The sequence below is a fragment of the Balearica regulorum genome, chromosome 1 (assembly GCF_011004875.1).
Source record: "Balearica regulorum gibbericeps isolate bBalReg1 chromosome 1, bBalReg1.pri, whole genome shotgun sequence".
In the NCBI taxonomy this organism is placed as follows: domain Eukaryota; kingdom Metazoa; phylum Chordata; class Aves; order Gruiformes; family Gruidae; genus Balearica; species Balearica regulorum.
Window position 1 is genome coordinate 78,390,181 of NC_046184.1, and position 12,100 is coordinate 78,402,280.

Genomic DNA, 12,100 nt, shown 5'->3' on the forward strand with positions numbered 1-12,100 from the left:
CCTCTAGTGTAAATGTTAAAAATCTGATTCCTAGGAATGAAAGACAGAAGGGTAAGGTCTTTTCTGGCTTAATCTGATTTACCTGAGTATTTACGCCAGCACAGGCTTAGAGTGCACTGTAGAATGAGAAGAAATGATACAACTCATTCTTATTCTATAGCAGTGCAAATCTAGGGTAACTCCTGTATTCAATATTCTCCCTCAAAAGCAGTGTGAGAAAAAAGTCAAACCAAACACACTGAAGATGACATGCAGAATTTTAAACACAATGAGACACATATGGGGAGGAAATTGCATTATAACCATTTGATTACATATTTCAAACAGATTTCTGGGACCCATGGCATATCCATAAAGGAGATGGATTCAGTAATGTAACTGTAGCAATATTAGTGTAAATCTGGAGTTGCTGCAGTGACATCATGTTAGCCCCATTAATTCTGTAAAATCTTCCTGATACTTATTTTTTCCCTTCAACCTATTTTAAGTGGGTGATTAATACTTTTCTAATCTGAGCTCTTATGTAATAGCAATTACTCATCAAGAATATTCTCAGCTGAACAATTTGGTACAACAGGCCAGATTCAGATTTCCCAGTGGTTTGTTCTTCATGTAGTTGCCCTGAATCACATTAGGGTTAACCAGAAGCAGAAGGCTTATGTTTTTCAGGATGTAACCCAGGAAACGCAATTCAGAAGGCAATTGTAACCTCTGTTAAGGCTGCCCAAATTTAGAGCTCTGAATCACAACCATCCATGATGCAGACTGGATGCAGGGTTCAGATATTCAGGCCCAAATCTTCCCTACATGAGAGATTTCAAAAGACTTCAGACAGAAGATAAAGAACAAAGCCACCTATCAACAACACAGGTCGAAAAAAAACCTCTTTTTACACCCATAGCACTGCAGTGAGCTACACTAGTGACCAATATCAGGTGGAAATCAAAGCTGGAACACCCTTCCTCACCTGGGAGCAAATAATTGCTGGGGGGTGGTGGTGACACCTGAGCAGGAGGGGCAATAAGTATATAGGGAGGTGCTGAGGAGGTAGGTAACTCCTCACCATAGGGACCTTGTGGAAAGGAGCAAGTGTGTTTGACTTCAGGGAGGGAGTGGATGTGGGAGCTCTTCAGTGGGGGCTGCCTCCCAGAATTGTTTTTCCTTTTGTGGCAGGTTTCTGGAGGTCTCAAGCATGAGCAGTTGTTGGGTTGTATTAGCCTTTTGCTGCTTGGGACAGCTGTGTGCAGGTAAGGGGCATCTATCGGCAGCCTCTTCTCCTTTTTTTGTTGCTTGTCTCTTTGTATCTCTGCCCTTGCTATTTCTCTTAGAGTTCTTTTAGTTTGTCGTGGGTATCAGCTTTCTGCTCTAGGATCTATATTGGAAGGGGTGTTTAATGCTTCAAACATATATTCTGCTGGAAGATTGCTCAAGTGTCTGTATTGCAGCTAGGCTAGGAAGGAGGAGGAGCTGCTGAATCTCTCTCTTAGTTCTTAGTTAGTTTTCCCCAGGTGAGTGGAGGTGAAATGAGCTTGTGTAGGGAGGGGGGCAGTGTCTGATACAAACTTTAAACTTTATCCTAATACCTCTTGCTCTCTCCAGGGCCTCTCCCAGACAACTTTCCTCTCTGCTAAATCTCTCATGCTCTATGTCAACAAGCCTGGTCTTTAAAACCCTTATTAAGGCTCCTTGCTGCTAAAGGATTTGAGAACTGGCAGTACTGCTTCTGGTGCTGCTACTGGAGGGGACAGAGGTTCAAGTTTGTCCTGCAATGAGGCTTTGCCTTTGTCCTTCTGAGGTGATGTGACCAGTATGTTTGAGGAGCAACATTTCTTACCTCTCTCCCCAAATCCCTGCATTTTGTATTAAAGCAAAACCCTTAACTCTCAAACTTTCACAGGGTAGGTAGGCTATTTCCTGCTCAGCTGCAGTTCACATCCCTGTTTTAATGTTGTTTGTTAGCACTGCCAGATCCTCCCTTTTGAGTCAGAGCTTGCAGGGGGAGAGGTGAAAGATTTTTTCATATGCTTTTTTGGTAACTTTCTCTTCTAGATCAAAACCTGAAGCCTCAGATTGCAGCCCCCCAGCTTGCTACAAACAATCCCACTCTCACTACAGTTGCTCTAGAAAAACCTTTCTGTATGTTTGACAGCTCACTGTCTCCAAAGAAATCTTATGTCATCTACTTGTACGCAATGAAGGAATCAGGTGAGTATCCAGCATTACGCCTCTCTGAAAGATAACTACATGATGTGTATGTTGCATGCAATTCTTCTAATTTGATGAGGTGTGCCCGAATGGGGGAAAAGAGAAAAATCTGTAGCTGTAAGCTATGTACAAGCTGAGCCTCTGGTCCCAGATTTCTCTGTGGTATTATAAAATATAATATAAATAACCGGATTTCCATGGGGCTAATTAACGATAGCCAGTGTTAGTACTGTGTTACCTGACTCCCAATAGGTGTGGAGCAGCACTATCAGCTATAAACACTTGCCCAAATCTTGCTAATGAAATCAAGTGGTTCAGTCTGATACCTTATCTTTGTCTAAACACCACTGTCTTGTCTAAAAGCGTGAATTCCCCTAAGTAAACCTGCTGAGAGAAACTGGGTAACCCCTGCTGTCTGCTTCATAGTTAGGGTAGCCAGCTCTTGCAAGGACTAAATTTTTTTAGAAAAAGGCAAGTCATTCCAGACTTGTAGTCAAAGATGCCTGGCCCATAGGTTCATTCATAAAATGAATTTCGTAACTGCTTGGCAATGAAACATTGCTGGCAGTGACCAAGAGCTGCCTTCTCTGTTCCCTGCTGCTCTGGCAGACTGTTCTGAATGCCAGCTAGAGCTACTCTGTAAGCTGACAGAAAAAAATTACTTGTATCATGCCTTCTCCCCTGAAGGCTGTATGCAGCCTCCTTTTCTAAGAAGCACAGAGAAGAGATCTTGAGGGGGGGGGCAGTAGAAAAATTGGCCAACAAACAAAATGGTCTAAAACTTCCTCTGCTTATTGTTGCCACTTTAGATGAGGTGGAAGGAGGCGGCCTTGGACAGGTAGAAGCCATAACCAGAGACACCATCCCATGCAGATAACACAGACAATTGGGAATGCATGGCCTTCTGAGAAAACATTCCATGACTGAAGTGCACATCTTTATATGTCTAAACCAGACTATAAGTGCATTATAATTATATAAAAGGGTACTGATACTTAGTTATACCTGCAAATATGATGTTGTGTTATAAATTACATCAACTACCCCATCTTCTGCAGATTCTGTGGCAAAAACTTCCTATATAGATGGGTGAATCTCTACAAAAGGAGTTATATACAGACAAATCTCTTCTCCTTTTAAGGCAAGCAGATGCAAACTTGTTACTTGGCAGACTGGGAGGAATTTTGTTTGGATTTTTCTCTGGTCTGCAGAGAAGCACGTTGGCTCACCCTTGGATGCCTCTTAGAGCAGTGAGAAGGGAAATTTAAGTGAATTTAATTTTCTTAACACCTTATGTTCAGCTCTGGTTGCGAAAATTCTGTTCCAGGAGCAGAGCAGAGCACTTCCAAACTGAAGTAGTTACCAATGTACCACAGCTTTGGAAGAATTGGTATTCCTTTGCTGCTAACAGCACTGAACAGCTGCAAGGGGGTCCCCCCTCAGAAAAACCCACAAAACTAACATGCAGTTGCAGAGCTTGGGAGTATCTTTTGGGACTTGTGCCTTGGCTTTGCAGCAGGAAAGGTTTGAGAGCTGCAGCTGATCTTCCAAACTATGCTGTAGGGCTGGGCACAGATCTGCACTTTGCTTGAAGCTGTGAGGACTTTCAGACTTTGTGGCATGCTATTTGGAAGTACTGGCATGCCTGGCTGGTGAGAAATGTAGATACTGCATCTGTTCATACAGCCCCTGCACACTGGTCTGCATACTGTGTGGTTCTGGGAGGTCCAGCTGTTGCATGACCAGAGGTCTAAGGGTTTCTGCTCTGGGAGACAGAGTTGTGACTCTCTAGGAACTCTGCTTTGGCTATAGTATCAAAGCTGAAATGTCAGGATTTTGTAGATGTTTATTGGCATGGTGGAAGAGCAGCCTTTGCCACCCCTCTCCCCGCTCCATCAAATTCTCCTTGGAAAAGAGGAATTTGGGGAGTGTGGTTACTAAAAAGTACTGCTCTGAGATATGCTGTGGATCCCTCACAGTTTCTGAGGGACAAGTGGCAAGAGCTTTATCAACAAATAAGGAGGAAGGAGTAGGATGATCACTACACAGCCAAAATGGTAGCAGATTTTTTATTTCCCTTTTGGGTGTTTTGGAGTAGAAAAGCAAGTTGCCAAGTAAATACAGGGTGAATGGAAAGGGCTGTGCTACTTCTAACAGCCTTGTTAAAAAGCATCTCTCCTGCAGCAAGTGCAGTAAGCTCCCTGGTGACTGACAACAGCAGCAAACCACTCAACAGCACATTCCAACAAACAAGTGGGGGACAGCTTGGACCTTACAAGGCTGCTTTGTTCAATGTACCCAACTGTGCATCACCTCCCAAGCTTGCTGATGTAGGAGATGTCAACAAAGTTTCTGATGTCCTGAAACAATACCTCTTCAGAGTCGGGGATGATGGGACCTGTTTGTATGACCCAAACTTCCTAGCTGTCTGTAACCCACCTCTTGCACCAGACACAACATACAGGTATAATTCTTATTTCTTACAAGGTGATTGCTGCTCTTAATCATAGAATCATTTAGGTTGGAAAAGACCTTTAAGATCATCAAGTCTAACCATTAACCTAGCACTGCCAAGTCCACCACTAAACCATGTCCCTAAGCACCCCATCTACACCTATTTTAAATACCTCCAGGGATGGTGACTCAACCACTTCCCTGGGCAGCCTGTTCCACTGATTGACAATTCTTTCAGTGAGGAAATTTTTCCTAATATCCAACCTAAACCTCCCCTGGCACAACTTGAGGCCATTCCCTCTTGTCCTATGGCTTGTTATTTGGGAGAAGAGACCAACCCCCACCTGGCTACAACCTCCTTTCAAGGAGTTGTAGAGAGTGATAAGGTCTCCCCTCAGCCTCCTTTTCCCCAGGCTAAACAACCCCAGTTTCCTTAGCTGCTCCTCATAAGGCCTGTTCTCTAGACTCTTCTCAGCTTTGTTGCACTTCTTTGGACACGCTCCAGCACCTCAATGCCTTTCTTGTAGTGAGGGGCCCAAAACTGAACGCAGTACTTGAGGTACGGCCTCACCAGTGCCAAGTACAGGGGGATGATCACTTCCCTAGTCCTGCTGGCCACACTATGTCTGATACAAGCCAGGATGCTGTTGGCCTTTTTGGCCACCTGGGCACACTGCTGGCTCATATTCAGCTGGCTGTTGACCAACACTCCCAGGTCCTTTTCTACCAGGCAGCTTTCCAGACACTCTTCCCCAAGCCTGTAGTATTGCATGGGGTAAACACAAATAAAGCACAATAGGAAGCAAAATTGAGTCTGTAATATTTCTTTGTTAATGGTAAGATGTGAATTACCAGTCCCTAAGTGAAATCTCTATTGCAAGAGTAGCTATGAAGGTGGCTTGGCACTAGTATCCCACAGATGCTGCTCTAGCAATGGTGAGCAGGTTAAATTCATGGATCAGTAGGAAAATTCATGTGTGAACTGCTGGATCTTTACATATGTTGGAGTAGGTAATCCAATGACAGCATCTGATTAGAAACTGCTGGAAGAACAGGATTTTGACTGGAAAATCATGTTGAGATTATTCACCGTGTATTTTGTGTTAGATGATTCTGCCAAATTGAAGACGTGTACCTGGATCTGCTTGCTTTGTGTTGATGGGATTCTGGGGAACCAAAGTTCTCCTTGGTCTCCAGCTCCAGGAAGCCCCTAATGTTACTGGAAACTTCCCAGTGAGGGCCAGGTGGCTTGCAGACTTATCTGAACCCTGTTGTCTGGGGAAGCTGACCATCTGGGGAATTTGGACAACCTGACAGCTGTTACCCAAAACACTTGTTTTACTGTTGCCAGCTATTTAAAAGTGGTAGTAAAAATGGCAATCACATGGAGCCATATCTGCTTCTGAAACAAAATACTATGGGTTCTTAGTTTTGCAAAAACTGTCTTGCCCCTTCTGTCTCTAGGACATTTCTGAAAATTCAAACTATTGTGGAATGGAAACTTAATTTCTTTGCCAAATCTGATATAGATCTGTCTCTTTGGTGCTCTCCTCTAGCAGGGAAAGTGCCAAAGATCTCTATTGTTAGACAAAATCTTTGACTTCCATATGGAAATCAAAACCACTTGCTGTCCTAAATAATGAAGCTCTTCACAACTGGGAATAGCAAGCTTGGAAAAACTCTTGGAAAGCTCACAAGAACGAAGTGCAAACTGTGCATGACAGAACAGAATGCTTTTCCATGATTAATTCTATTTGTTCTTCATAAGGTCTCTGGAAATAGTTACCTTTGACTGTCTCAATCTAATGCTTTGACAAAACCTGAAGTCTCACCAGCTAATCTAGTAGCTTAAAAATGCTAGTACAGTAGTACAAAGCTCTAATTTGAAATATCTAATTTAACACTTTTCCCCCACAGGTTTAAATACATTTTGGTAGAAAGCACTGAAGGTATAATGAAAGCCCAAACTCTCTGGTCTGATCCAATCAAAACCAGAAGAGGTAAGTCTGTGGCTTTGCTCAGGTCTTCTGAGTAGCTGTGCTTGCCTTAAGACACTATTACTCTATCAGCAACACTCAGTCTTTTCCTGAAGTTTTAACAGTTTTGTCAGCCTTTCAATACTGGAGTAGCAGGCTTAAATATGGAATAATTCTCTACTTCTTTTGTGTACTTCAAGTAAAGATAAATTTGTACATATGATTTCAGATTTGATGCATCTCATGGTATCTGGTGCTGTTGACATTTCTCAGTAATACAGATACTTGTCATACTGTCTAACCTGCTGAGGAAAGCTTATAAACTCCAAATGCTGATACTGAGTCTTAAACATGTTTCCCATAAATCATCTAAAACTTCAGGTATAGACATAATCAGTTTGCCTCTCTTAAATCACCAGCTTTCTACTATTTGGTGGATGTGTTCATGGTCAAAAATAGATCATAGGAACATTCTTTTCGTTTTTATTTTTTTTAGTTAAACTTCCCCTGAAAATTGATACCTGGCCTGGTCGAAGGAGTGGAGGCATGATTGTCATTACATCGATTCAAAGCGTTCTTGTGTTCCTTCTGCTTGCCGGCCTTCTTGCTTCTGTGTCCTCTGCTGTCATGTAAGTACTGCTACACCTTACAACTTCCAGTAAGATTACCTAGTTCCCCAGTCATTAGACTTCTTTCCTGTGGCTCCGAGGCACTGTTCCTGGTCTTGTTTGAGGTGATAGACCAGATGGTGTCCTCCAAATTTTGAAACTGGTAATGGGGAAAAGATTATCTTATAATCTTCCGTAAGATGAGCAACTCTTGTAATTATTACATGGCCTTCAGCTTACTAGCTGCCAGACTTTTGTAAGGACTACTGAAAAAAAAAACCAAAATGGTAGAGTTGCACATACTTAAAGCCTGTATATTCTTACATATTGCACCTTGTCATTCAGGAGGTTGGAAACTGTCTCAAGGAGTGCAGGCATTTGTAAAGATTACATAATGTCCTAATTAATGCCTTGATTTTAATTTATTTGCCTCCTCCCCAGGAGAAATAAGTTACCCCTTTGAATTAATAAGTGAGGCTTTGCTGGAGCTGTTTAACTGAACTAGTATAAGCATGTTCCATAGTCTTCTATGCCTCTTGCCCTGGGAAAACAATGAGGCCTGACTGATTCCTGATTGAACTTTTGAGGGAATGAACTGAATTTTAGAAATTGTGGGTATTAGGGCTGCTAAAACCCACTTCTTTCATTCACTTGAAAATGACGCAAGTGCTCTCTCTATTCAGTCAGCTCTGCCAGGCTTTCCTGGATTAAAGATGTGGAAAGTAAAAAATGCATTGCAAATGATTATTTTAAAAAATCTATGGGCTTTTCTGATGCTAAATGATTTAAGTAGCAACCATCCTTTGCAAAATGTTGTGACAGTAGGCTCCGCTCAGTCTCTACTGGAGCTTAATAAAACCTTTTACTTGCCCACCAGGGGATCAGAAGATTCTTCTGCAGAGACAAGGCACATGTCTCAGACTATTCAACAAAGTGAACCGAGACCACAGTTAAGCTCTGAGTGAACAACCTGATTCAAGTCAAGGATGGAAATGCAACTGAATTGCTACATGCGCTAGACCTACAGGACTGTCTCTTCTACTCAACCCTAGTCCAAAACACGCTATAGTAGGCAACCAGGCAACTGAAGATGAATGGAACAGATGAAATGAGAACATCTTTTTGAAGTCTTGCAGTACCTGATATCCTGTCTTGTCCTAATGAGATTTGATTTAGTTAATTGCCTTGTATAGCACAAATCTAATGTCTGGACTGAAGAAAGAATCTTTGAGATCCTTTAGCTTCAGTGGTGTGATCAGAGGTTGTCTAGTATATGCATCTCATCTGGAGTAAGCATTATTGCAGACCTCTGATCTGCTGCTCACAATCAAATGAACATGATGCAGCCATTTGTGTCTCAAACTTTCTCTAGAGTATCTGATGAGGAATTCAAGAAAGTCAGGCTGCTTTAGAAAAAGATGTTCTTCGAGAAAACTAGGGATTAAAAGCTAGACAACAAGGAACTACTGCTGCTTCCTTAGTGACAACTTGCGTCATATGAATGCCCCTTTTTCCTCTCCTTCCCTAAAAGCAAGCAAGTTTCAATTGCCCTGTGTGTAGCAGAGTAATTCTGATCTCAAATACTTAAATACTGTCAAACAACTTTGCAGGGATGAAAGCTAACAAAATTGCTTCAAAGAAGATGTGTTCTTTCCGAGCTCTGTATAATTTGTTGGTGGGCTAGTAAAGGGGAGATGCTGCTTTAGTGGCAAACATTAGTATATTCACTACTGTCAGGCTTGGCCTCATTTCTGACCTTTACCTTACGCAGCAGCAAGCCAGCATTCTTTGCATCTTAGTATCTAGGTTGGTGAGGTTTTTCTGAGCTAATTCCTTTCCTTCATTTTATGGTCTCAGTTGGTGATTAGAAATAAATCTTTGCCCCAGATTTGAGTTATGTACTGCTTATTTCCATTAATGCCAACTTCCATATACAGTTTTGTCTCTACAAAAGACTTGAGGAAGATCCAACTTCAAAGCCCAACCTTATACCTCTTGAGTATGTGGAAGCAACTGTCCTACTGTAGCAAACACTTGTGATGAGCACAGAGCTGTCACTGGTTACTATTGATGTTTTCCTAGTTTATCAGTAAATCTGCTAAACTGTCTCAGATTATAAATAAGGATTCAGTTTTGACATAAGTAGTTCACTATCACTGTCACGACTAGATGATCTTGCACTGACACTTATTTCAGGGAGTGGGACTTACTCTCTTAAGATTATGAAAATTAAAAAGTTTTGTGTAAAGTCAAACATTGCCAGGATGGAGTGTTGAGATTCTAGCTTGGTGATTGCAAAATTTGCCATTTTAAACTTCAGGACTTAGGTCCAAGAGATTCGTACATGAGCTCCCGGTGTTTTGGTATTCTAACTACAGCATGTTAAAGCTTGCCTGCTCCATCTTGGTTTCAGCTACGAGGGGGCTGGCAGAATGAAGAGAGAAAGCACTTTGAGAGATATGGGTGCTGCACCTTCTGACTAAAAATGGATGCTGAAGTACCTGGAATCATATTTTTCTGGTTTTTGGCTATTGGTACCTTCCCTGTAATTTTCTGCCATACAGGCTGCTCCAAACACTGTTCCAAGGTGCTTTCTCAGTAGTGGGTGCTAACTTGGAAGTGATAGATATCTGAAGAAAAAGGGAGTACTAATTGTAAGTGTGCAATGCAGAACATCAGAGTACATGAGAGTTCCTTGGAGTGTTTGCCTCCTTTATAAAGTCAGAGTAGTACTTCATTGTTATAGAGGGCTCTAACTCCTTGCTCTGGACTCAGTGGAAAAACAGGCTATGTAACAGTAGGAACAGTAAAATTAATAAAGCCAAATATGTATCCTTTCAATTTCAGACAGTCAATACCTTATATTGGATGTCATATCAGTTAATTCTATTACTGGAATAAGTTCTCCTTCGTTTTGTTTAAAGGAGTTGCTTTAGACTGCATATCAGCACGTACAACTATCATTTAAAATACAGCACCAGAATAATCCACTCTCTCTTCTACCAGTATCTATTAAGACATTCACATCAAGCAGTTTGTCTTTTCCCTCAACAGATAACTGATTTTAGTTTAACCCTGCTAATGGGTCTAGTTGAATAGCTTGTATTTCTTATTGTACTTCTCTTACATCTTGTATTTAGAAGATCTTTATTTCTTTATGGAAAAATTCAGAATGGATTATTTTTAGGTTTGGGGTTTTTTTTTTCACACACACAAATGAAGCAGAATTAACTGTCTCAGTTGTTCCTATATCACCATGCATACAAGCTTTGGTTTTTTTCACTTTAGATTTTCAAAACTTCCTCAGTGTTCATAAAGTTTGTGTGAAAAATAATTCTGCCTTTCACTAGCTTCAGATCTTAGGACGTTTCTTTTTCAATGAACATGGAAAGGAAGAGAAACTCTAACATACTATGATTTTTATAAAAATTGCCTGTTGGCATATTGTGTTGAAAATGACAACTCAAACGACTTTTTCTGTGCAAACCTGCTTTTAGACAGAGAAAACTATGCTTGGAACAGCTTTAGCTTTTCACAAGATTTTACATGTCAGTACCTATTCATTGTGTTATGAACTGTATTTCAGGACTGTGCCCTGTTGAAACAGTCATGATAAATACCAGAACAGGGTCACAACCATTTTTGCCTCTCGATATTGTATTTTCATTGATCTAAATACTGACTTCTTTCTGCTCTGCTTTTGACTTCTTACTCAAGAAAGGGTGTGGAAATTCCTGTTTGGAGCCTATCAAAGGTATGTCCTGATTCTGATCCTGGTCATGCTGAAGAAATATGAAGTATCAATGATTAACAGCATTTCTTTAGTACATAGACTTAAACAGAAAGGGTTGCAAAAAGACTATATCAGACTTTTTCAGGAGTTGTTGCAAATCTTGTCTGTATTTTTGTTCAGATACGCCTTTCACAGCCAGCCTGCCACAGCAAAGGAAGGGAGTATGTATGGATAAAACAAAAAGTTCCTGAGCCCCACACGTATTTACATTAAAAGCATCAACAGAAATGAGACAAAATTGAAATGTGACATTTGCTAGGTGTTTTCTAGATATTGTACATCTATTCCTAGCTGTTGCTTTGGGTATTGAATTAAGTTATCATTCTTTCAATGACCCTGAAAAATGTATTGAAAATGCTGATTGCAAGTGCTGCTATGTGGTAGAAAATGAGGATGAAAATCACATCTATGGAAAGAGTCCAGGAACCACTACAGAAGTCCTGCTTACATGTAAGACTTCAAGGTTATGCTTAGGTTTTATCAATGTTACATGTGATGATTGTGAACAGGTTGAATTTGAGATCTCTCTTCAAGAGAAGCTCTAAGATGACTTTGACCCAGGCCTGCTGGTCTGCACTGAGATGAATCTAGCCCTAATAGCATTAAGTTGCCAAGAGTATAGTTGTATACTCCATTTCTGGTATGTTTTACTTGGGTCCTGGTATTTCTCTGGCCAGACAATAGTAAATAATACAAACCGTGCTGTGGAAAAACTAGTGCTGGGATGAGGTTATTGCACAGATTTTCACTTGTACTCTAGGTTAAGCTTCATATGCCTGGTCTCTAGGACTGAAAAAACAATTTGCATTCAATTCTCTTTGCATCACTCATTCCCAGCTGAGGCCCTGGCAGAAATGCTGCTTTAGGCCTGTTTAGCAGATGGACTGACTGAGATTCGGTACAGTTGAATGCTGAAGTTGTCCACTAGCAGCTATGTGACCAAACTGGTCTGTGGAGCTGCTTGAGCTTGGATGTGGAAGGAAAGTGGTAAAAAGAGTGAGAGCTAGACAAGATTTGTGTGGTTTCAAGCACTCTGTTGCTTGTATGGTTTATTTGGTCCTGGG

General features: G+C 41.1%; 1 protein-coding gene across 1 annotated transcript; it reads left to right on the forward strand.

Moving 5' to 3' along the window:
- Positions 1–1,095: 1,095 nt before the first annotated feature.
- UPK3A (uroplakin 3A) lies at positions 1,096–11,084 on the forward strand. Its single transcript, XM_075760247.1, has 6 exons — positions 1,096–1,247; positions 2,050–2,205; positions 4,390–4,669; positions 6,577–6,659; positions 7,132–7,264; positions 8,121–11,084. The coding sequence occupies exons 1-6, from the start codon at positions 1,193–1,195 to the stop codon at positions 8,206–8,208; spliced, it is 795 nt and encodes a 264-aa protein (XP_075616362.1). The 5' UTR covers positions 1,096–1,192; the 3' UTR covers positions 8,209–11,084.
- Positions 11,085–12,100: the final 1,016 nt, after the last annotated feature.